General features: G+C 42.3%; 1 protein-coding gene across 3 annotated transcripts; it reads right to left on the bottom strand.

The window, feature by feature from the left end:
• Window positions 1-38: 38 nt before the first annotated feature.
• On the bottom strand, window positions 39-26,808 carry MED20 (mediator complex subunit 20). 3 transcript variants are annotated; one of them, XM_073666709.1, is made up of 4 exons: window positions 26,642-26,804; window positions 26,376-26,530; window positions 17,592-17,845; window positions 40-6,838 (listed from the first exon to the last, which is right to left on the bottom strand). In XM_073666709.1, the coding sequence occupies exons 1-4, from the start codon at window positions 26,653-26,655 to the stop codon at window positions 6,620-6,622; spliced, it is 642 nt and encodes a 213-aa protein (XP_073522810.1). In that variant the 5' UTR covers window positions 26,656-26,804; the 3' UTR covers window positions 40-6,619. The 3 variants fall into 3 exon arrangements, with proteins under 3 accessions (XP_073522809.1, XP_073522810.1, XP_073522819.1); XM_073666718.1 differs by lacking the exon at window positions 40-6,838 and adding an exon at window positions 11,453-14,651 and having other exon boundaries at window positions 26,642-26,808; XM_073666708.1 differs by lacking the exon at window positions 26,642-26,804 and having other exon boundaries at window positions 39-6,838; window positions 26,376-26,553.
• Window positions 26,809-26,832: the final 24 nt, after the last annotated feature.

Raw genomic sequence — 26,832 nt, 5'->3', positions numbered from 1 at the left:
TATATCAAACTGAAATAGCTGTTGCAAAAACACCAATTTTTAGAAAACATTAAGCTTAAGAATAATAGGGGTGCCCAAACTTTTTCATATGACTGTATATAAAAAAAGGGTTGTGCACACCATATAGTAATTAACAGATATTTTGTTAAGACACGAGATAGGAATTTAGTATGGCAGAATAGTGAAATTATACCATGTTGTATCTATTAAAATCTTTATTAAAGGGGTTTTCCCACGAACAAAGTACATTTCAATTAGTAGATCTTGGAATAAAAATTAGTTCCACAATTGGATGTGTTAAAAAATCTTGTGATAATCTTATACATGTACTCCTGCTGCGTACTGTGTAATGGCTGTATCTCACCATGCAGGAACATGGGTCTCCAGTATTCAGAGCTGTGCTTGACTGACAGGCTGTGTTCTGTTCAAAGCACAGACAGAAAATCTCTGTACTCTGATCTTAGAACAGACTGTAGCAGGAAGGAAGGATCTGGAGGTCGAATGACCATATGCAGCAGCTCAGCAAGAGAGCAGATTTTGAATAGCTAGTAAATTATAAAATTTCTTAATTTCACATAAGCTTTATAATGTTTTAATAAAAGATTAACCCCTTTAATCATTAACTATTTATTTTCATAGGTCAACAGTACATCTTTAGATAAGAAATGTCCATTTCCCCACTAGCCACTCTCTGTCTCTTGCAGTGATCATTCACTCTCCAATCAACCATAAAAGCCTATGGATGGCGGGTGAAGAAAAAAACAGAGATCCTAAGAGCAGGGCTATACAGTGCCCTATATCAATGGTGCATTGGTTGAAGGATCAAATTACATTTGTTGCTTTAAAAGCCTATGGAAGGGGTGGCGGGTGGGAGAAGGCACGGATCCTAAGCATAGGGCTACTTAGTGTCCCCTTTGATTGGCGGATGGGCTGGGCTAGCACACCACCACTCCATTCATTGTCTCGGGAGTTGTTGGAGATCGCTGAACTCTGCTTGGCCATGTCAATTCCATAGGCAATGAATAGAGTGGTGTACTAGCTCTACCACCGTTCCATTCAAACATACTGCAGAGCCCCTTTTTAAGGATCATTAGGGGTCCAAGCAACCAACACATTATCATCCTAATGGCCTTCAAAAGTGACCATCATGGGTACAACCACAAAGAATTTGCATGTGGAAAATCATCCCCAATATAGTACCAGTTAAGTGGATGAGATCTTAAGAAATCTTAGCCACACACTTCAGACAATACAGAGGAAATTAACTCGCACTGCCGATTTAAAATCCACAGCATTTCAATTTATGCTTCATTTTCCCAATACAATGAAATCTGCAGATGCTTTTAAGTTACGTACTCTGTGGCCACACACCGAAGCTCACAAATTAAGTACAGTATCTCAAGTTCAAGCTACACCAGCGTTCAGAATTGGCATAGCAAATAACCAAGTTATCAATACCTTTATGTGATGAGCAGCCAGTAATGTTCCAATAGGAGCCAAAATATAGACATGGGCATGTTGTGTCTATTTTTGTAAGTCTTCTCTCAATCATCGCAGCTTAATATATGAGCAGAAGGTTCACATAGGTAGAGTTCACTAAGAATTCCCTCCCGATCCAGGAATGGTTGTTGTTTCTGAGGTGTTGATGGAAGTTAGCCAGTCGATAGGTTTACAGAACTCTTCTGCAGGTTTTATGGCCCTGGGTCATCATACATGCATTTGTATAGTAATCTCCAACCTAAACTGATAAAACATGTTTGCATGGATTCTACCTAGGGGCATTGCCCAATAAAACATCTATAGCGCCTAATTGCTATGAAAAGTAGTAAGTGACATGGAGATTAGAGTGGCTTATTATTAAAGTGAAGGCTCTGCTTGAGACAGTCTGGGCGTCTGTCCTTCTGCAAAGCCAAATGTGGCTTTTGTAAGGTTTTACGCATCGGAGGCTTATTCACAGTAAGGCTGGCTTCACAAGTCCAAACTTCATGGTCTTTGTATTTATCTTGATTTCCAGACCAACTGGGGATCTCCTGACTCGAATGCACCAGCCTCATATACCCCTATGAGATTACTGAGTTTTAGCTAGGAGACCCATGACTGATCAGTACATTGCGGTGCGTGCATGACTCTCAGATGTAAGGCTGGCCTTAGATAATGCCCAAGATCTTCTAATTCAAGTTCCCCCTGATCTGACTATATCAACAACAAATAGCACTCCTTTCTTTTTCTAAAAAGCGTACCTAAGGTTACAGAAAACATATTTGGATGATTTATTGGTGGAGATCCATGTCGCTTAATAGAACAGTCGATAATTTTTTATCGCAGTTTTCATATTGGCCTCTGGATGTCTTATTTTGACAAGATCAGAGAGACTAGTTACTTTATGTTTTGTTTTTGGTTACAGTTAAATTAGACAAAATGTACAATTGGGAGAGGAAGATTGAACTTGATGGACCTAGGTCTTTATTCAACCTACGTTACTATGCATGCTACACGGTTTGTTTTCACAGCAAAGTGTGTCATGCACTTTCACAAAAAACTTTATTTTCACCAGTATTTACCACCACATATTGAGCAGATGGGGGATCTTTTTCAAGTGCACTGTGCGGGATACCCCGCAGTATATCATGTAGAAGTGAAAATCAGTTTTTTTTCAGGAAAGCAGATGCCAATAAACTGTCAGATTTTTAGATGCATTGGGATCTGGAGGGAAACAAATGCAAGACAGCAATTGCCAGATGCAGGGGGTCGCCCTGCCTAACATAGTGCGGTGCATGAATCAGCCGCCTACAACTGTACATGACATAGGACAGACTGGACAAAGTAGAAAGCAACAATTAAATGTGACCGTGACAACCTCCGACTAATGCAGTCTCAGGCTGTAGCATTGTTGGCCAGTCATGGCCAAATTAGTGTGTGCACCTGGCTGCCTAATGCCAGTTATCATCATGTGGCTGAAATTGCAGACACATTTCCTTGCGGTGCTTCAGCAAAGAACAGTCACATGAGTGTAAAAAAGGGGGAAATCCGGCACTACTGGAAAATCTCCTAATGAGACCCAGGACATACACTGCAGCCATTGGAATTGTGATGCTCAACTTACTACTCAAAGTAGTAAGACTTCAAGTGTAGAAAACTCAAGTGGCACTCACCATCCATAAAATCTTCCTTTATTGTGACAGCATTATACGAATATTACCCCTAGATACCGGTCTGACGCCTCTCATCTAGCCAAACCAGAACTCGCACTTTGCACTGACGAGGAGCAGTACTTCGAAACACAGTGTCTGCAAATTGAGTTTCTGGTCTTGGCTTTTTATCCTAAGTCATGTGACAAGGCTCTTTAAAGGATCACTACTGACTTTTAGGATTGCTACTTCCTGTAGGTGGCACTAGAGTTCTAGCCCTCTTCCTCCCTGAAAAGACAATTAGCATTATACGAGTAACATGACCAGGAGGAAGCGGGGATTCCACTATTGCTACACGTGAAGAAGAAAACAAAACAAACATGCAAGATTCTTAACAAGAAATATGACAGCAGCTACATGCAGCCCAAGTCACATGTATCAGACACTGGTTATATTAGTTCAGCCTCATTGCAGCTTTTCAGAGGAAACATATACACAAACTTCAGCCACAGACCATGCAGTTTGGGTGACTAAACCAAGACACTAGTTCTGGGCAGCTATGCCATGCTTCTTGAGTGACAGGTCTCTTCCTATAAACACACAGTTAAAGACTGGTCATGCAAAGGGTGGAGGACAGGAAAAAGCTGGCCTTTAGGACTAGTCTTTGAAGTCACTGGCTTTTAAATGTATGTTTTCACTGAAATGTAGCAGAGTTTCTTAGTAAAACATACCGGGCTGGAATGATAGAGCTAGTGTCCTGTTACTTCCTTGCTGAAACAAAGGCAGCAGGTATCAGGTTTCCTTTAAGGCACATTTTTGATCAAACCGTGTGAGCCCATCTGCAAACGTCACGGTGACCTTCTATAGGTGGAATACTATACTAAAAACTCACCTCTCTTAGTCCCTCTTCACATGTCTGTGTTAGCAATAAAAATATCATGTGTCTTTTTTACAGATGCAAACCTATTATAATCTATGTTATGCACGCATGTCTGTGTGTTGGCATGGACTGTGTGTCCGTACAAACCACATGGAGACATGTCCATTTTCTTATCAGCAGCACAGATGACAAGGGCCAATACAAGTCTATGGGTCCGTGAAAACACGTACAGCACACGCATGGCATCCATGTGCTGTACGTGTTTAACATTGTAAAGCATAGAAGAAGCTTTGGAATTTATTTCTCTTAAGCCATACTGGAAAAAAAACGGATGACACACTGATGGCTCACTGATCCAAAATACTGAGGACACCGGTACCTTTTTTTCCAGTACCGGTATTATACGAATGTTAGTTCCACAACCCACCAGTTAACTGGCAAAGAATAGGATCCAGCTATGCTTTATGCTAATTAAAAACAGAAAGAATGGATGAATAGGTTGTGTGAACCTTGAAGATACCCAAAGCCTTCTATGTACAAAATATAGACATTAGCCACAACCAACATAGCATTACAATAATTGAGCTACAGGTAGTGCTGGCCAGTTTCTATACTTTCTGCAATCCACATTTGGGAGTGTAGCCATCTCATACGTTTGAGCACCTGATCCACCAGCTGTCCAATTAGAACAAAGTATAGCTGGATCCCTTTATTCTCCAGTAGATATTTATGCCTACGCACATCTATAGGGGGAAGACTTTAATATAAGGTCCCATTGTAAGGAGGTTGCATTGTCACTGGCAGATGGGCATACAATCTTTGATTAACATGTCCTGTAAAAACCTCATTAATAAATAAAGCAATAGTAGAATTCATGTTTATAATCTTTGCAGGGTGCTGATACATAGTGTATGTATACCTATAAAGATCAACAGGATGTCTATTGTTTGAGAAGCAGTTACCTTATTTGGATAACTCCTTTGTTTGGTCTTTTATAATATCCTACTCACCTACAGCTTTGCATTAAGAATACAGCATTGCAAAAATGTAACTAAATTACCGTAGTAATACCTGTGCACCATGTATTGACCCTCTACTTTATTTTACCTGTAACAGTAGAACAGATCAAAACAGATAAACATTGCATACATTTTGAAAAAAACAAATCGAGATAATTCAGCAAAATCATCCTAAAGCCGTAAACTAGACAAATGAATGCCAAAATAGGCTCTTTTGGCTCAAATTCCCTTAGGAGCTGTATAAGGGTTTGAGTTATTATTTTAAGCCCAACGCATATCATGCGCCTGTTTACATCTTATCAATAGTTTATTGGCCCCATCCATCAAGGTGTTTAATACAAAATTCTGGCATAAATCACCTGGAATTGTTGCTAAATTTTTGCTCAACTTGAAGTTGCACAAAAATGTTTCAACTTTTTTGCTTTTTTCACACCAGTCTAGAAGATGGGGAGAAGCCCACCTGGCAAATTCACCAAAATTTTTGCCACTTCAGTCAGGGACTGGCGTACATTTTTCATGTAATTTATGCCACTGCAGTGACATGTCATGAAGTGACAACTTAATGAATATAGAATCTTACTAAAGCACTAACTTCATTAAGACTGGCCATTCTTAATGAAGGCAGGCCCTATAGAAAGTAGAACAGGCCATATAAAAATACAGGACCTCATAATGACGATCTGTTCATTTTTAAACCTTCAAAAGAAAATAAAACAAAGCTGTCAGCAGGTTTCTAGACCCCAAATGAATGGCAAGTCCCTGTAATGTTCATGACGTCCATACTTTGGTTTTATAAGTCCGTGTCTCCGTTTGATTAAAATCCATTGGCACTTAGAGCTCTCCGCCCTCTTTCCCTGCCCGCCTATAGTCAGTCACTGACAGGTAACTTTTCTCTGACCTGTTCCCGTGCCCGAGATCTAGCATAAGCACCATTATTCCTGGGTGCAACACATGCACAGTAAGGCCCTGATGACATTGCGGGAATGTTTGCCTTCAGGGATAATGACGCTAGAGCGAGACCTTGGACGCAGGAGCAGGTCAGAGAGAAGAGTGACCTGTCAGTCACTTACAGCAAACAAGCAGGGAAAAGAGGGAGAGGCGAAAGAGAACTGTAAGTGAAGGGCCAAGCCTCATTTGCATAAAACTTCACAGTTGGATTTCTATAAAACGAAGATATGGACTTATAAAACAAAATGTATGGATATAATCAACATTACAGGGACTTTACATAGATGACGTTAGTTTGGGATCTAAAAACCTGCTGACAGGTTCCCTTGAAACATTGATGCAAGACCATAGATAACATTTATGAAACATTATTTTCTATCACGGGATTACTAACTTTGTTCATTTTTTGCACTGATGTACAATTATGCCAACAAGATGTCCTGTACGCCTTCTCTAATGTTGCCTGACTTTTTTCCAGCAATTCTTAAAGGCTGCTAAGTGAAGAAATTTGCAGGCACATCTTTACGAAGCCATTCTTTCAGCTTAAGTGAATATCCATGGTCTAGCTTCTTTCCAATGTACTAAATATCCTCTGACACAAAAGCTCCTTGTTGTGAATGGAGCAAAGTCCAACCTTTCCACTCTCATAATCTCATACCAGTCACTGTGCCCTGCTGGTGCTTGCGAATCTTGTTAAGCAGCTCCATGTACTGCACCATAGTGTCTGCGGGTGTATATAGTGTGTCATGTTTGGAGCTGAAAACTGGGGGAACAGTAGGTGCGTGACTACCCATAAAACTCTGCATGAACTCCACCATTAGATTCCAGCAGTCCCCTGGCACAGCACAAGGGCAGTAGTCCACCTTGGAAAGACAAAAGTGGAGAAAATTAGTTTTGCATTATGTATATCATACACACACATATACACATACTTGTGCAGATTAAAATTTACACAGCAGGGCAGCGGCGTGCTGTCTGTGCCACCTACAGCAGGAGTTAACAGTAATAGCTCTACTCCTGCTGCATCTGTTAGAACCAGAGTTTAAAACTATAAAAAAAAAAATCAAATGTCTGGGTGGAGCTGCTGACGTGCACCAGAACAATTGATTATATGGGCAAGCCCCTACTGCAACGCTTTAGGTGACCATTTTCAATTATAGTGGTCGGCATCCTTGGGACTATTTTACCCTTGTTCAATACTGTGATAAGATTATCATGTGAACACTGTTCTTTACTTTGGCATTATCTTGTGGCCATACTACATTACTGCCCATCATTGTTCTTGGATTTTGGGAAGTGTTTTGCATTCTCATTAATGAACATGTATATGGATATACTTTTAGCTACCCGTGTGCCTATTGATTATATACATCATTGTCCTTGGAGATGTCTTTTTCTGTGTGTCCTCACCACTAACCTACCAGTTTTATTATGTAATTATATATATTGTCCGTCCATTGTTATGTACATTGCTTTAGATCTTTTTGACATTTGTAATAAAAATTGATATTTTGTACCTTTACATCTTCACAATGGATGGTGCTTAATTATGGTTCTATTTTGGGGGTTATTACTCCATTATTTTGCAGCTTTTATGTATTTGGAAGTTCCCCACTTTTTGAGGGATTATTGTCTCTTTATATACTCCATGGTTTCGGTGTTATGCGATTTCATATTTTTAGTTAGAAATTACCTGCCTGTAAGTTCTTAGCCTCAAAGGAAAAAAAATGAATCAAAGTTATGGCTAACCCCTTTAACTGTCTGAGAGATATTCTACCACGTTGAATGCAGTTAGGCACACAATTCATCTAGATCGGCTGCTCGAAGCACCTTTTTCAATTGATGACCAATGACGTCCCAAATTAGCTCAAATAGGAGACCAGTCTGGAGATACTGCAGGCCATGGTAGCTCGTTTATACCACACAAGCTTCTCCCAGTAGCACGAACAAGCAGCCTGGTGTTGTCATGTTGAAAAACAGCTCCTAGGACACCTGAAATGGCCGTACCACTGGTTCCAAGACCAAATAAATGTAATAGTGAGCCGTTTGTGTAATTATAATCAAGACTGGAGTTGTCCGGCTACCATACAGTATCAAACACCATAATCCTGGGAGTAGGACTTGCATGACGTCCCCTTGTGAAGGCCTCTTCGTGGTGTTCCCCACATGGTCAACAGATGGGAGACTGTTGGCAGGAAAGAAGATCCATCTTTTTCAGTGATGAGTCTCACTTTTGTCGAAGCACAATGATATCCGGAAATTGGTCTCGACACTATGTGGGCAAAGCCAGAAGAAGCCTTCACAAGGGAATGTCACACCAGTCTTACTTCATGGGATTATGGTATGAGGTGACAGTGTACAGTAGCCAGACCCCTCTAGTCTTCTTTCCAGGTAAACTAACAGCTCGGCATTACATTGTTTTGGTGGTGGAACCAGTGGTGAGGCCATTTCTCTAAAGTGTCACAGGAGCAGTTTTTCAAGACGAGAACACTGGGCCACATGTTGCTTGTGTGTTACTGAGAGCAGTCCGCCTGGTCTAAACGTGCTACCATGACCTGCAGCATCTCCAGACTGGTCTCCACATCTGGGACGTCATTGGTTGGCAATTGTAAAGGGAGCTGCCAGCAGCAGATCTTGATGATTTGTGTGCCCAAGGGCATTCAGCGTGGCAGAACATTCTTCAGACAACCATTAATAACCACATTGATAGCAGCCAAGGCATGTGATCTCTGTGCATGGTGTTCATACTCAATAATGAAAAAAATCAAGATGTTCTGAAAATTTTATTTCCATTTGTTCATCATTTGATTTCATGACTCTTCGTTCTTGGTATTGAAATTTCAATGTTGAGGAGTGTATATCTATAGTACTGTAAAAAGTTAAAGGGGGTTGTCAGAAACCAAATAGTAAGCCAACCTAATACTTAATGTCTATCTAATTCTAAAAGCACTTTTAGAATTTACGTGAATTAAACATTTGCTATCATTCCCTCTCTATACATACTTCTTATTTTTACATTTCCGATGAGGTTTTGATTAAGCCTCCCAGCATGCACAGTGGAACCTCAAGTATTCACACGTTCAGTATTTGGTGAGTTTTTTACCTCAGTATTTGTAAGCCAAAATCAGGAGTGGGTGATAAGTACAGAAGTGGTGACGTGTTTCCATTATACTTTTCCTCTGATTGTTCCACTCCTGGTTTCGGCTTACATATGCTGAGGTAAAATACTGACCAAATACTGAACGTGTCCTTAGATAGGAAGTTATCAGAGGGTTGGTGCTGCGGTCACTCTCCACTGTTGCTTTTTTCAGCCCTGAAACGGGATGTCATCAATGATGTCTCCTTCAAGCGCTGGTCTGTTCTCTGTTGTGCTGAGCATATGTCGATTCTGCCATGTGCTCAGTATGCCCTCCCTGGTTACCACACTACCTCCCTTTCAATGTGCAATGACAACGCGCTCCCTCACTAGCTCGTTATTTTTAATTAAAGCCAGTGAGGGAGTGTTTTACAAGTGCACATTGAAAGGGAGGGAGCACGGCTAGCAGAGAAAGCATACTGAGCATGTGTCAGAATTTACAACCAGCACATGCTCCGCACAACACATACTAAACAAGCCCTTGAAATGGACATCACTGATGCCATTCTGTTTTCGGGTAGAAAAAGCAGCTGTGGGGAGAGACCGCCGCGCCAGCCTCCTGATGATGTCTCCTTTCAGGGCAGCGGAAGAGTGACTGCAGTCCCTTGATGACATTCTGTTTGAGGTACCACAGTGCATGCAGAGAAGTGTAAAAACAGAAAGTATAGGTGTAGAGAGGGAACGATAAACTTTTAGGCTGTGTGCCCACGATGCGTTTTTTAAGCGTTTCCGCAGCGGAAAAGACACTGCAGAAACGCTTAAAATACGCATGGTAGAAGGCCTGCCATGTTCCCCAATGATAATCCGCATGTGCCGTGCACATGCTGCGGAAATTTCCGCTGGGGTTTATCATTGCTGAAAAAAACGCAGCACTACCCATTATTTTGCGGAAGTGCTGCGTTTTCGCCGCCATTGACTTGCATTAGAACGCATGGATTACGCATCACTGTATATGTAGATGTGCATTCCATGCATTCTAATGTAAGGATGGTACCAAGGCCTAGAGAAGAGGAGACTCTCATCCAGACCCAGGTACCATAGAACCTGTGAAAAAAAAAGAATAAAATAAAAAATAAATATATACTTACCTTCTGGCGGCCCGCCTCGCATGTCGGCAGTTCGCGATGGACTGAAGGACCTGCGCTGACGTCATAGTCATGTGACGGGTCACGCGAAGCTGACGTCGGCAGGTCCTTCATCAGTGTAATTCTAGTCCTTCGTCTAATCTGCATATATGGAAAAATATGGTATAGGAAGATACTCTTTAATCTTCCTATATAAAAACAGTTCCAGGACTTGTGTTTCAAAAGGGAGGGAAGGGGAGGGGGGGGGGGTTATCTTTTCTGTTTTTATATGTGATTTATTCGGGAAGACGTTCCCCGTGGTTGTAATTATTTGAAAAATGTTTAATAAGAATCTGATTAAAAAAAAAATAACCACCACCACACAGGTTCATAAGTGACACATTATTGAACAATGCGTCTCAGGTCTCTACCTCCTGGTGTCTTCAGATTACATAGCAAAAACCTGCTGACATATTTTCTTTGATGACACTGGCTCTATATTTGGGGTTGTTATTCTGCTGCAGAATAAATCTGGAGTCAGATGTCTCCCTGATGGTATTGCATAATGGAAAAGTATTTGAATTTCTCAGCATTGAGGACTTCTTTAACTCCTTCACCCCTGAGCCTGTTTTCACCTTAATGACCAGGCCAAATTGTACATTTCTGACCACTGTCACTTTATGAGGTAATAACTCTGAAACGCTGCAATGGATCCCACGGATCCGGAGATTGTTTTTTCATGACATTGTACTTCTTGATAGTGGTAAAATTTGTTCGATATGACTTGTGTTTATTTGTGAAAAAAAATAGGAAGTTTGTAAAAAATTTAGAATTTTTCAAACTTTTAATTTTTTTGCCCTTGATTCAGAGATATGTCACACAAAATAGTTAATAAATAACATTTGCCACATGTCTACTTTACATCAGCACAATTTTTTTAAACAATTTATTTTTTGTTAGACGTGTTAAAAGTTGACAAGCGATTTCTAATTTTTCCACCAAAATTTTCAAAACTATTTTTTTTTTTGAGGGACCACATCACATTTCAAGTGACGTTGAGGCAGAAAATACCCCAAAGTGACACCAGTCTAAAAACTGCACCCCTGAAGGTGCTCAAAACCACATTCATATTAACCCTTTAGGTGCTTCACATGAACTGAAGCAATATGGAAGAAAAAAAATAAACATTTAACTTTTTTTCACAAAAATGTTACTTTACACCCACATTTTTTTTATTTTCACAAGGGTAATAGGAGAAAATGGACACCAAAATTTGTTTTGCAATTTTTCCTGAGTACTCCGATACCTCATAAGTGGAGGAAAACTAGTGTATGGGCACACGGCAGGGGTTGGAAGGGAAGGAGCGCCATTTGACTTTTGGAGCGCAAAATTGGCTGGAATAATTAGCGGATACTATGTCGCTTATGGAGAACCCTTGATGTGCCTAAACAGTAGAAACCGCCCAAAAGTGACCCCATTTTGGAAACTAGACCCCTCAAGGAATGTATCTAGATGTGTAGTGAGCGCCTTGAACCCTCCAGGGGTTCAATTCATCCAGGGGTGCAGTGGTCATATTGACACCACAGGCATGTCACAGAATTTTATACCATTGGGCAGTGAAGAAAAAATAATTACATTTTTACCACCAAAATTTAGTTTTAGCCCCAGATTTTACATTTTCACATGTAAAAATGGCACCAAAATGTGTCCCACAATTTCTGCTGAATATAGAAATACCCCATATGTGGCTTTACAGTACTGCTTAGCCATATGTTGAGACTCGGGAAGAACAGAGTGCCCCTCCTCATATCTACTCAACCTTCCTCCTTCAAAACCAGCTTCTCCACCATTACGGACGATCAAGTTTCCTCTTTACTCTCAAAATCACACCTCACCACCAGCGAACTTGACCCAATCCCGTTCCACTTCATCCCTAACCTCTCCACAGCCTTCATCCCAACCCTAACCCACCTTTTCAACCTGTCACTAACAACTGGTGTCTTCCCCTCATGCTTCAAACATGTGTCAATCACACCCATCCTCAAAAAGCCCTCCCTTGACCCATCCTCTCTGACTAGCTATCGCCCCATATCTCTTCTCCTCTATGCCTCAGAACTACTGGAACAACACGTCCATTCTGAACGGTCCTCCCACCTCCTCTTTGACTCCTTACAATCTGGCTTCTGACTGCATCACTCCACTGAAACTCCCCTGACTAAAGTCATCAACGACCTACAAACTGCCAAATCCAAGCGACACTACTCTGTCCTCCTCCTGGACCTGTCATCTGCCTTTGACACAGTGGACCATTCCCTCTTACTACAGACTCTCTCATCTCTCGGCATCACAAACTTGGCCCTATCTTGGATCTCTTCATACCTAACAGACAGGACATTCAGCGTCTCCCACTCACACACCACCTCCTCATCTCGCCCCCTTTCTGTCCCCCCAAGGTTCAGTCCCAGGACCCCTCCTCTTCTCCATCTACACTTTTGGCCTGGGACAGCTCATAGAGTCCCATGGCTTTCAGTATCACCTCTATGCTGATGACACACAGATCTACCTCTCTGGACCTGATATCACCTCCTTACTAACCAGAATCCCACAATGTCCGTCCACTATTTCACCTTTCTTCTCTGCTAGATTTCTAAAACTTAACAGATAAAACTGAATTCATCATCTTTCCACCATCTCACTCAATCCCCCCCCCCATCTGACCTATCCATCATAGTCAATGGCTGCTCACTCTCCCCAGTTCTGCAAGTTCGCTGCCTCGGGGTAACCCTGAACTCTAATCTCTCTTTCAAACTACATATCCAAGCCCTTTCCACTTCCTGCCGACTCCAACTCAAAAATATCTCCTGAATCCGCACATTCCTCAACCACGAATCTGCAAAAACACTAGTGCACGCCCTCATCATCTCCAGCCTCAACTACTGCAACCTCCTGCTCTGTGGCCTCCCCTCCAACACTCTCGCACTCCTCCAATCTATCCTAATCTCTGCTGCCCGACTAATCCACCTGTCCCCCCACTATTTCCCAGCCTTTCCTCTCTGTCAATCACTTCAATGGCTCTCCATTACCCAGAGACTCCAGTTCAAAACCCTAACCATGGCATACAAAGCCATCCACAACTTATCTCCTCCATACATCTGCGACCTAGTCTCCCGGTACTTACCTGCACGCAACCTCTGATCCTCACAAGATCTCCTTCTCTACTCCCTCTCTTATTTCCTCTTCCCACAATCACATACAAGATTTCTCCCGTGCACCCACCCATCTCTGGAACTCTCTACCCCAATACATCAGACTGTCACCTACCGTGGATACCTTCAAAAGGAACCTGAAGACCCACCTCTTCCAACAAGCCTACAACCTGCAGTAACCATCGCTTCACAACATCGCTGCACGACCAGCTCTATCCTCACCTACTGTATCCCTAGTAGACTGTGAGCCCTCGCGGGCAGGGTCCCTTCTCCTCCTGTACCAGTCGCCGACTTGTATTGTTCAAAATTATTGTAATTGTTTGTGCTATGTATACCCCTTTCATATGTAAAGCGCCATAGAATAAATGGCGCTATAATTAATAAATAATTTGCCTCCTGGAGTGCCGATTTTCCTAGAATACTATGCAGACTCCATATACAGAGCCCCTATGTGCGATAAGAGCAGAACCCCCCCTAAAATGACCACATTTTGGAAATTATACCCCTTTGTGAATTTATCTACAGGTGTACTGATAATTTGACTCCATGGGTATTTTTCAGAAACAAGCAGCAGCGGATGTTTCAGTGTAAAAATTGCAAACTGCCATTGTAGTGCCCAGTACGCTGTAGTGCCAGTACATTGTGCCCAGCTCATGCTTCTGGAGACACGCACCCGTAAATTAGGTGGGTTCTCATTGCTACAGAAATGCCAAACATGTGAATGCGAAATGTGGTTTAGGCACACTGTGGGGCTCAGAAGGGTGGGGGGCATTTGGGAGAGCAGAATCTCTTGAGGGGCAAGAAGCCATTTCACTTTTCCATAGTCTTTGTACTACCAGTAACGTGGAAGCCCCCTATATTTCTGATAAGAGATGACGGACCTGAGTGGGGACTTGCTTTTTTTGTGGATTGAGTGGAAGCTTTTGTTAACATTTTACATAACATTTTGGGATTACATTTATCCTGCACATTTATCCATCTAAATCTCTGAGTGACAATTCAGATGAAACCCCCGAGGGATTAATTCACAATAATAAGGCAGCAGAGTTACTCTGGACTCCTTCTAGCTTCCGTTCAGCGTTGTCCTTTTCAGAAGTGCACAAAAAACTTTATCCAACGGCACTTTGATGCACGCCTAATAAAAAGATGGACACCGCCAGATCACAGTTCCTATGGCGTTCATAATGCCTCCATCTGCCTCATTATAGGGAATCTTCCGCCGGGGTTCCATCTCCACCGGTGTAAGTGCTCAGCCGAGCCTTACTGCGATCTTTGGGAAATAGAACGAACAAATCAACAACAGGTCAAGAATTGTTTTATTTCTTTTTTTTACACCGTTCCTCGTGTGGTATAAGTGATTAGACGAGTTTATTCTTCGGGTCGGTGCAATTACAGCGATACCAGATTTATATCGGGTTTTTCTGTTTGGCTGCTGCCACACACTAGAAGACGCTTTTTATTGCAAAAACTGAATCCCCATATTTTGAAAGCTATAATTTTTCCATATTTCAGTTGACAGTCATGTGACGCTTGTGTTTTGTGGGACGAGTTGACGTTTTTATTGGTACCATTTTCGGGCAAATGACATTTTTTGATTGCTTTCTATTACGATTTTTGGGAGGCAAAATGAACATAAATCAGCAATTCAGGAATTGTTTTTTTTTTTATGCCATTCCGCGTGTGGTAAAATTGATAAGGCAGCTGTATTCTTCGGTCAGTATGATTACAGCGATACCACATTTATATAATTTCTTTCATGTTTTGGCGCTTTTACACAATAAAAACGAATTTTATAGAAAAAATAATTATTTTTGCATCGCTTTATTCTGAGAGCTATAACCTTTTTATTTTTCCGCTGATGGAGCTGCATGGCAGCTTGTTTTTTGAGAGACAATATGACTTTTCAGAGATACCATTTTTATTTACATTTGTGTTTTTGAATGCGTCGTATTCCACTTTCTTTTTTTTTTTTTACGGTGTTCAAAGGGTTAACCAGTGTGGCAGTTTTACAGGTCGGGCCGTTCCGGATGCGGTGAGACCAAATGTGTGTACTTTTTTTGTTAAAATATTTATGGTTACTATTGTATATTATTGTGATATTTGTTTTTATATTTTTTTGCACTGCAATGCTTTATAAACCGACAGTGCTGCACTGACATACAAGCTTGTTACACCATGCGTAAGAAGTCACCTGGCCCCATGGATATGTTGTTTGGGGTTGCCAGGAGGGACCCACCGGTCGCCTGCAACCCATGGAAACTCTTGGAGAGGCCAGGTTAGGACCCTCGGGTCTCCTGGCCTTGTACCTCGATGGACTGCCATCTTCCTAAGCTTGCCGCTACCTTCTCTCTGTGGGGGCCCGCCAGAAGCGGGGGGGGGGCCACTGGTTGAGGCCGTAGGCCCTGGAAGTCTCCAAAGTCGCAGCTGTTGTATCCCAGGCGGGCGGAGAAGGAAGGGTGTGTAATGTTGTACCATCCTGGGTATTTGATGGGACTGTTCTGTGTGTTTATTGTCCGCTTTGTGGTTCAGTAAAGTATTGCCATGCTGTTTTACCATCACCCTGTGTTGTCTGAGTAGCATTACGCCCACAGAAGACCCCGGGTCTTCACAACAATGTTTTGTAATTCTTGTACAAAAGAAATAAAATGTTATAAATTTCATATCGCCTTAATTGAGCTGTCCCACAAAAGTAAGTTAACACTTTGTGCAGCAGTGTGAATAGTTTAAAACATAAAGTACAATGGCAGAATTGCGCGCCACATGCTGTTGGGATTCTCCAGTCCCGGCGGTGAGAGCGGGTGGTCAAGTTAGTGCAATTGTGCAGTTTGCATACATCTGGCCACATGCTGACTAGACGTGCATAGCCTCGTTTTGTAGAGGACATATTGATACTCATGCTAGAGCAACTCCATTTTGTCTACTCGCTTTAAAATCATGTTATTATCACTTCTTGCATAACATACATTCTTTCTTTCTCTTCCCATAGAACTTATCTCACACTAACCTTTTCTCAAGAGAACATTTTGTCAGACACTCTGTTATCTAACTTGTTTAGGCCAGGTTTGACCTTGTAAAATTTCCATAGTGCTTCAAACTAACAATGATAATATGACCATATATGTGTTTCCGTAATAATTATACTAACATCAGTTAGCCTATAGTATTGTAGTATGGCTGTAGAGTTGATTGGCTATTTGATATACTCAAAACAATATAAAATGCTAAGCAAAATAAACGGGATCAGAGATTCTTTGAATCCTCCCAATACAGAACATTGTTTCCGTTTGGTTTTCTGTGGATTGCAATCAACATAATAATTTAATAATTTGACACTCACTTGGTCAACCGTGAAGGGTTATTGCCCTCCCTTAACAGTTTAATAAAAGTGAACTGAACAAGGCTGTGCACATCTAGTCGACATGTGACCACATGTAAGTGTCTCGCACACTTGCGATCACGGGACTGCTCTCTCTCGCAGCCGGCACCAGAGAACCCTGTCAGGGAGCGGTGTGCACACTGTGAGGATTCAAAAGTCTGCAGTCACAGAGTGACTGCACACTTCCATCCCACTTCCGGACAACCCCTGTAACTCTCACCTCCCTTTATGTTTTTCACAAACTGCAGCGTTCTTTAACCATTTCACATAGCAAAATTATTAGACGTATGAAAGAGGTTGTTCCAAGTCCCTAAGTTATCCTCTATCAGTAAACTCGCTGGGACACCCCACCAATCAATAGAATTCAAGAATACGCACCTCTGATCCATTCATTCTATATAAAACTGCAGGAGAAAGCAGAGTACAGCGCTTAGCTATCAGTCGCATAGACACCACTGCAACAGATAGTAACGACAGATTGGCTAGATGTTTGGCAAGAAATGGCATTATGATCCAATGGTAGGTAATGTATAATTGATTGAGAACGGTTGAACTTGATGGCCCTGTGTAACTATGATGATTGCATGTTTGACCTCCACTCCATTCAGACTAGGCACTTCTAGCCCAGTTCTCAAAAATTGGAGGGGGACCCCAGTGATCAATTACTTATCTCTTATCCAATCAATGGATGATAACTTCTAAGTGACTTGGAACAACCCCTTAATACTACCTAAACCTATACCCCCTAAATACTACCTAGCACACTTTCTGCGCCACATTAAGCACGTGCTACTACATTGCAGGTTTTTTGGTCGGTAAATAAAAAGAAGGTACCTCCACAGATATCCCTCGACCGCTCTGTCCCATAGTGACTGTACCGATCTTGATAAGGAAATCACAATACTGGTAACGAGTGCCACGTGTCTCTATCTTGTTGGCCTTTGCATTTTGGAAGAATCCTTTTAGTTTTATCATCAATACATCCAGGTTCTGGTCAGCAACTAAGCAGGGACCATTCTCAAACAGAGCAAAGGTACTGAGAGGGTGCTCTGAGCAGTGCATGATGTAAAGAAGTTTCCCAGATTGACCTAGATCATATCAATACACAGAGGGGAAGAAAACAGCAGTTACTCACAATATTGCAGCCCCAGATAAATATTACTGATGACCTATCCTTAGGATACAGTGGCATGTAAAAGTTTGGGCACCCCTGGTCAAAATTACTGTTATGGTGAACAGTTAAGTAAGTTGAAGATGAAATGGTCTCTAAAAGGCCTAAAGTTAAACATGACACATTTCCTTTGTATTTTAGGCAAAATTAAATATAAAATATATATATATATATATATATATATATATATATATATATATATATATATATATGCATATGCCGATGCAAAAGTTTGGACACCCTTGGAGATTTGTGTGCTTAGATAATTTTGACCAAGGTTTCAGACTTTAATTAGCCTGTTTGAGTTATGGCTTGTTCACTATCATCATTAGGAAAGGCTAGGTGATGTAAATTTCCAAACTTTATAAAAGCCCATCCTCCTCTAACGTTGTGCCAAAAAACAGCAGCCATGAGATCTTCTAATCAGCTGCCTAGCACTCTGAAAATGAAAATGGTGGACGCGCACAAAGCAGAAGAAGGCTATACGAATATAGCAAAACGTTTTCAAGCTGCCCTTTCCTGGAAGACCCAGCAAAATTTAAGTGAGAGCTGCTTGTAGGATTGCTAGGGGCAAATCAGAACCTCCGCTTGACTGCAAAAGACCTTCAGAAAGATTTAACAGACGCTGGAGTTGTGGTACATTGTTCAGAGACACCTGCACAAATATAGCTTTCATGGAAGAGTCATCAGAAGAAAACCTCTCCTGCTTCCTCACCATAAAATTTAGCGTCAGAAGTATGCAAAAGAACATCTAAACAAGCCTGATGCATTTTGGAAACAAGTCCTGTGGACCGATGAGGTTAAAATAGAACTCTTTGGCCACAATGATCAAAGATATGTGTGGAGAAAAAAGGCACAGAATTTCAGGAAAAGTACATTTCACCAACCATTAAGCATGGGGAAGGTCAATCATGCTTTGGTGTTGTGTTGCAGCCAATGGCACGAGGAACATTTCACGGGAAGAAGGAAGAATGGATTCAGTGAAATTTCAACAAATTCTTGATGCAAACATAACACAATCTATAAAAAAGCTGAAATTGAAAATAGGTTGGCTTCTACAAATGGATAATTATCCTAAACACACAACAAAATCCACAATAGACAACCTCAAAAGGCGCAAGATGAATGTTTTACGATGGCCCTCAAAGTCCCCTGATCTGAATATCATTGAAAATCTGTGGCTAGAGCTCAAAATAGCAGTGCATGAAAGACGACCCAGGAATCTCACAGAACTGGAAGAATTTTCTAAGGAAGAAAGGATGAAAATCCGTCAAACAAAAAACTGAAAGACTTCTCGCTACAAAAAGCTGTGATACTTTTAAAAGGGGGTGTGACTAGGTACTAACCATGCAGGGTTAGTTTCTTGCTTTTGCAAGATTAGGGAGGTCTCCACCCCTCCCTTGTGGGCCATGCACATAAATGCTGTCCTCTGCAGTGTGTCCACATGGACATTACCTGTCAGATCTGCTCATATACTGTAGGTGCTATACACATGATCAGTTTTTAAATACATCAGTTAGGGACTGCTCTGATGTGGGTTACCTTGACATTGGTAGAGCGGCTTAGTATACATTTTTTGCAAAAAAAAAACGTGTCAACCAAATACCCTGTTTTTTATCACTTTTTTACTAGCACTTGCTGTTTACTGTTACTTTTTTTTTTTTTTACAACAGAGTATTTTTATATGTTTGTTACGTACTAACCATGCAGGGTGCACAAACTTTTGCATCAGCCCATTTTCTTTTTTTGTAATTCTTAAAATGTAAAAGATGAAATTATATATATATTTACCTTAAAATACAGAGGAAATATGTCATCTTTCACTTTAGTCCTTTCAGAGATCATTTCATCTTCAACTTTCTTAACTCTTCAAAACAACAGTAATTTTGACCAGGAATGCCCAAACTTTTACATTCCAATGTAAGTGATCAATACAAGATTGTTATGAGTCCAACACCCCCACCGCTCAGCTGAAAACATCTTCAGCGGCCGCTTCTATCAATGTGTAGTGACTGCTGTAAAGCTGAAGCACTCACATGACAAAGTCACACAAGCAGTAGCAGACATTGCTGTAAGAGCGCCGGTCTAGGGGGATGAGAATATGCAGATTTTATTTTACATCGGGCACTGTTACATTTAACAAGGGGTGATCCCTTCATTTCTGACGGAGGCTTCTGGTGATATTCCCATGTGTACTGTATTCCAAGCGGACCTGTGTAAACTGTTTCATGGATACTTCAGAGTTCTGCAATTTGTCTCGCACTCAAGTGAACGAGAGATAACCTGCAGTCCTCACCAGCGGCCACTAAACAATGTTCACAGCTGTGCCAGGTGTGGGACCCCACCATTTTCCTATTAATAAACTATCTGCATAGGTCAGCAGTATATAAGTCTAGGACAATGCTGTAACACACGACTTATGTGCCAGCATCAAGTAAATAGAATCTACAACACTTGCCAGCAAGTTTATGCCATCCCAGAGAAAGCTCCCATAGCAATATGCAAACCATGGGGCTAAAGATTTAACTTCTTAACAGGTTTGTCCCCTGTCATGCCCATTTAGCTATGTTCATGCCTTTTTGGATTTGAGGAGAATTTAGATAAAATGCCGTGACTTAAAAGTACCAATACAGTGCCTACAAGTAGTATTCAACCCCCTGCAGATTTAGCTGGTTGACACATGCGGAATTAACTTGGCATTGTGACATTTGTACTGTAGATCAGCCTGGAAGTGGGAAATGCACTGCAGCAAATTTTGTTTTTTTTTTTTTTGTTTTTTTTTTAAAACGTAAAAAGTTAATTCAGAGTGTCATTTATTATTCAACCCCTCAAACCACAAGAATTCTGTTTGGTCCCCCCAAAGTATTAAGAAGTAGTTCAGGCACCAAGAATAATGAGCTTCACATGTGTGGATTAAAGATCTCTTTTGCCAGTCTTTTCTGACTATTTAAGACCCTCCCCAAACTTGTGAACAGCACTCAGACATAGTCAACATGGGAAAGACAAAGGAGCATTCCAAGGCCATCAGAGACAAGATCGTGGAGGGTCACAAGGCTGCCAAGGGGTACAAAACCCTTTCCAAGGAGTTGGGCCTACCTGTCTCCACTGTTGGGAGCATCATCCGTAAGTGGAAGGCTTATGGAACTACTGTTAGCCTTCCACGGTCAGGACAGCCTTTGAAAGAGTCCTCCCGTGCCGAGGCCAGGCTTGTCCGAAGAGTCAAGGCTAACCCAAGGACAACAAGGAAGGAGCTCCGGGAAGATCTCATGGCAGTGGGGACATTGGTTTCAGTCAATACCATAAGTAACGTACTCCACCGCAATGGTCTCCGTTCCAGAAGAGCCCGTAAGGTACCTTTACTTTCAAAGCGTCATGTCAAGGCTCGTCTACAGTTTGCTCATGATCACTTGGAGGACTCTGAGACAGACTGGTTCAAGGTTCTATGGTCTGATGAGACCAAGATCGAGATCTTTGGTGCCAACCACACACGTGACGTTTGGAGACTGGATGGCACTGCATACGACCCCAAGAATACCATCCCTACAGTCAAGCATGGTGGTGGCAGCATCATGCTGTGGGGCTGTTTCTCTGCCAAGGGGCCTGGCCATCTGGTCCGCATCCATGGGAAGATGGGTAGCACGGCCTACCTGGAGATTTTGGCCAAGAACCTCCGCTCCTCCATCAAGGATCTTAAGATGGGTCGTAATTTCATCTTCCAACAAGACAACGACCCAAAGCACACAGCCAAGAAAACCAAGGCCTGGTTCAATAGGGAAAAAGTCAAGGTGTTGGAGTGGCCTAGTCAGTCTCCTGACCTTAACCCAATTGAAAACTTGTGGAAGGAGCTCAAGAATAAAGTCCACATGAGACACCCAAAAAACCTAGATAACTTGGAGAAGATCTGCAAGGAGGAGTGGGCCAAGATAACTCCACAGACCTGTGCCGGCCTGATCAGGTCTTATAAAAGACGATTATTAGCAGTAATTGCAAACAAGGGTTATTCCACAAAATATTAAACATAGGGGTTGTATAATAATTGACCCACACTTTTATGCTTAAAATTTAATAAAATTCAACTGAGCAACATAACTTTTTGGTTTGTAAGATTTATGCTTCTGTTCATAAAACCTACTCTCGTTTGCAGTTTGAAGGCTCTAACTTATTTGCATCTTATCAAACCAGCTAAATCTGCAGGGGGTTGAATACTACTTGTAGGCACTGTATGTAAAGCGCCATGGAATTAATGGCGCTATAATAATAAATAATAATCACCAGTCTAGGTCTTTTACCAAATATCAACTGTTAAAAAAGTGGTCCCAAATGTCCCCCTAAAGGAATAGACTGTCTAGCAAAAGTTGGTTCTGAACATCTGCGCTGTTGGATCTCAACCCTTCTTCACTGTGAAAGAGATCGATCTCAGGTCTTATCACAAGACCTCACTCTTCGCACTAACCCAGTGCTGCCGTACACTTTACTAAGGCTATAACGAACGGTAACATCATTGGAGCAGTCATCGTTCAGTAACCGCAATTAAAGTACACGGCGGCAGCAATGGGTTAGTGCAAAGAGTGAAATCTATTTTTCACATCTAGTGGAAGCCGCAGAAAGTTGCAAGATCCCTCTCTGCATGCTTGCATCCCACCACCCGGAAGTTTGGAACTAACTTTTGCTAGAAAGTCAGGTCCTTTAGGGATGACATTTTTAAGAGGTGATATTTTAAAAAAAATGACCAGTCAGAGGCAGACCACTCTTCTTAAATAAAAAGCGCAGCCTCAGGGTATGTGCCCACAATGCAGAAAATTTCTGCAGCGTTTCTGCATGTTCTTGGCGGTAAAAACGCTTGCGGATTTTACATGCATTTTTACATGCGGATTTGACTTGCATTTTTCAATTGCATTGCGACCCCAAATCTGCATGCAGAAACGCACAAATAATGGACATGCAGAGGATTTTTCAGCAAGGAAAATCCACTGCGGAAAATTCCGCAACATGGGCACAGAACATGCAGATTTTCATTGGGGATCATGGGGCACGGATTACCAAGCGTTTACGCTGCGGAAATTCTGTAGCAAAAACGCTTGAAAAACGTATAGTGGGCACACAGCCTTTAAGAGGTTTTCTTGGGTCCAGCTCTGAGTATATACTGCTACTCCGGGTGTCTCATTATTGTTTGCATTGCTGACGTCAAGTGTCAAGTCAACATTGCTGCAGCTCTGACCGAATAAACAGCATGAGCCACCCTGAACTAACCGATTGGCTGCAGCATTTTCAACATGTCCGCATTGCAGACAATAAGGGCGCAGTCAGACGGACGCATAAATCAGAACGAGAGCAGACCACAGAGCTCAGACTGGCCGCGGCTCTCCCGACAGCTGCATAGAAATACTGTACATGAAGCTGTCACGCTCACGAGAGCTGCTGGCCAGTCCATGTACACGTTCCGATTTATACGGCTGTCTGACACCAGGAACAGCGGGACTCAGTGCAGGATCTGGGTGGGGGGTGTGTAGAGCACAGTTGTTTTTTTGTTGTTTTTATTTATTTATTTTTTTAAACAAACTGCATCCAATGCAAGTACATAGAGTATTTAAAAAAAATCATTCACATGATGCAGAGAGAATCTGCACAAAACAATGAGTCCATGGTGAATTTATAATTTGCAGTATCTTTATTATTTGTGCAGATTAGATATTACATAAATGAAGCTAATCATAGGAGATCAGCTATCACAGCTGAAGGGAGTGATACGGTATGTGCACACAGTTTTTTAGAGAAGCGGGTATACTATAAAAAAAAAAAAAAAAAAAAAAAAAAAAACCTGCTCAAAAACTCTTAAAGGACTCTTCCTATACCTCTCTACTTTAAAGTGAACCTGTCACCAGAAAACACGCTATATATGGGGTTAATCTGCAGGTTAATAACGTTATTACGCAACCCAGCACCTGCACATAGCCAAACGCTCCAGGGAGAGAATTAACTTTATTCTCGCCGCAGTGTTCCGGTTTCACGGGGGAGGCGCCGGCGCTGGTTCAGTCACCGCTCTGAATATAGAGAGCGGAGATTGTAACCACGCCCCAGGCAAGGACTGACAGCAGGCGCCAATGTAGAGCCAACGTCAGTCAGAACCAGGGACACAGTTACAGCCGCCACTCTGTATACTCAGAGCAGTGGCTGAACCAACGCCGCCCCTGCGACTGAAACCGCAACACTGCCAGGGAAAATTAAGTTAATTTTCTCCCTGCAGCGTTTGGCTAAGTGCAGGCACCGGGTAGGTTAGCAATGCCATTAACCTGCAGATTAATTCCATATCTGCAGATTAATAGCAACAGATTCCCTATAAAACCACCTTGCAGTTCATATGTTTAGAGTTTAGAGTATTTTTTTTCCTCTTAATGTTGTGAAAAATGCCTGGTAAAAAAAAAAGAAAGTTCATTTCACTTCCTTGAAGCGGGTTTTGATGGGATCAAACGGAGTCCATTCAGAAAAGTTCAACAAAAAAAAAAAAAAAAAAATTTCAGGAAAAAAAACCTCTTTCACATCTGCTTTAGGAAATGAAAAACTCCTCCAAAACTCTGAGAAACTGTTTCAGAAAACGCTCGCTCTTTGCACAGAAAACTCGCTGTTTAAGGAGAATATGTCATCTTGGGAAACGCTATTTGCTTGCAGATATAGGGTTAGTCTGCAGATATAAAGCACTGCAATGCTTAATGGCTGCCTTAAGGAAAGTCTGACTCTTAGGAGAAAATGAACTTATTTCCTTCCTGGAGCCGCCAGCTTTTAGTCAAGGGGACGGGTGCATGGAGAGATTACAGTCATTGCTCACTACAATGTTAGTGCCAGCTGTAAGCACGCCACTCTGATTGACAGCTAGCTCTGCACAGATGTGCTGCAGTGCCAGCTGTCACAGTGCTGGGACGTACCTACAGCTGCCGCCCAAAGTGTAGTGAGCAATGATTGTAATCTCTCCATGCAAAGTCCCCATGACTGAAGGCTGGCAGCTGCAGGAAGGAAATAAGTTAATTTCTCCCAGTAGCTGCACTTTCAGTAAGGCGTCAGGAAAGCATTATAATGCTACTTACCTGCAAGTAAATAGTGTTTTCTGAGGTGACCGGTTTCCTTTAACTCCTTGAAAAAAAAAAAGTGTATGTTCACACTTTTTTTGTCTGTAAAAAGTGCTCAGAAAACGTGGGACTCTATTTTTCCATTACATTTCTGTTCATACGTTCAGGCTTTTTGAGTGTTTTTCTATTATAGCTTCAGGTCTTCAAAAACATCAAGTGGTTAGAAGAAGCGACCTGACCTGACCATTCTTCAGATATTTTCTGCTATAAAACCGCTTCATACTTTATAATAGAAGGCAATGGGAAGGCTAAAGGAATGAAAACGCCTGGGCGTATCTTTGAGTGTTTTGTAAGCAGTTTCGCCTTTAAAAATAAACTCCTAGTGTTCAATTCATTAGAGGGGTTGTCCGGTACTTTTAAAAAAAATGCCAGTGTGTTTTAATAAATACAACCTTCTTTCTAATTATCTTGCACTGCTGATACCTGCCTGTGAGCGGCGCTATCAGTGGCCGCTCACAGGCATCACGCGACCCCCGGCTGACACCACGACAAATGAGGCGTGACTCAGCGCTGGGGTCCCCGCAGTGGCTGCTGTGTTATGGGTGGGGTTATTCCCTGCATCACACCCAGCATCCACCGCGCGCTTTCCCAGTGAATGAGGACAGGGAGAGCGCGCAGTGGATGCTGGGTGTGACGCAGGGGAATAACCCCACCCATAACCCAGCATCCACCGGTGGAACGTGGAAGAGGGACCCTCAGCTGCAGCCTGAACTTGTCGTGACGTCAGCAGATGTCAGAGCCGGCTGCAGCCGGGGGTCACGTGATGCCTGTGAGAGGCCAGTGATAGCGCCGCTCACAGGCAGGTATCAGCAGCGCAAGGTAATTAGAAAGAATGTTGCATTTATCAATAAAACACACTGGCATTTTTTTTTTTAAAGTACCGGACAACCCCTTTAAAATAATGTGAGAAAACCTCCCCCAAAAATGCTTACAAGTAAAAAAAGAAAAAGTAAATAGTTTCAGAAAATGTTAACATAAAAACTTCAGGATCTAAATAAAAGAACAACAAAAAAACCAAACACTTTTTTTTGTGAACAGAACCTATCCTGAGATTGTGCAGAGGCCTGTCTGACACAAGGCGTCGGATGGGCCAGATATAGGTGTGATCCTTTGTGTTCTGTGAGAATTCCTAAACAAATGACTGGGATCCTGGCACCTCTGCACAGACAGCTGAGGTGCCCCGATCTCCGGGCTCATGGGCAGGCCCGAGTCTCCTGTACGTTTAGGCCGGGCTATGTGGTGACTATGGCCAGGATGCAGACATGTCACCCACAGACCTGAAGTCTATGGCGGTGGCGGTGTCCGGGATCACACCGCCCACTATACCTGTGCTGCCCACAGTGGTCCCTGCCGTGTGGTAGGTCTCACAGTCCACGAAGAACGTCCCTTGCTTCTCCGCTCCCAGCTGCTCCAGCTTGCGGGTGAGGATCTCCACAGTCTGCTGAACACTTTTCCCTTCTGCTAATGGAACCTGTGCGACACTACACGGGAACACAAGGTGCATAGTTAGGAAACCTGGCCACACACATAATGGAGGATCGTGCACAGCCTTATAGCCCGACCACTGCACTGCAGCGCCATGCCTTCCTCACCATGTCACCCCCATGTTCTGTCAGCAGACGCTACAATGCACGGGCTCCTGTCTGGTAGGGAATAGGCATGACGTCCTTGGTCACGCGTCTCGTCGCTATGAAATGATGTAAACGCCCTTCAGGGATCAACTTCCGGCTATTTTCGGTCGCTGAACGCCATGTTTCCGTAGATTATACTCCCGAAAACAAAT

The sequence above is a fragment of the Phyllobates terribilis genome, unplaced genomic scaffold (genome assembly GCF_046119375.1).
Source record: "Phyllobates terribilis strain yellow unplaced genomic scaffold, ASM4611937v1 Scaffold_2__4_contigs__length_985480577, whole genome shotgun sequence".
NCBI classification, from domain to species: domain Eukaryota; kingdom Metazoa; phylum Chordata; class Amphibia; order Anura; family Dendrobatidae; genus Phyllobates; species Phyllobates terribilis.
The sequence above is the reverse complement of the archived record's forward strand: the minus strand, read 5'-3'. Positions and strand labels throughout refer to the sequence as shown.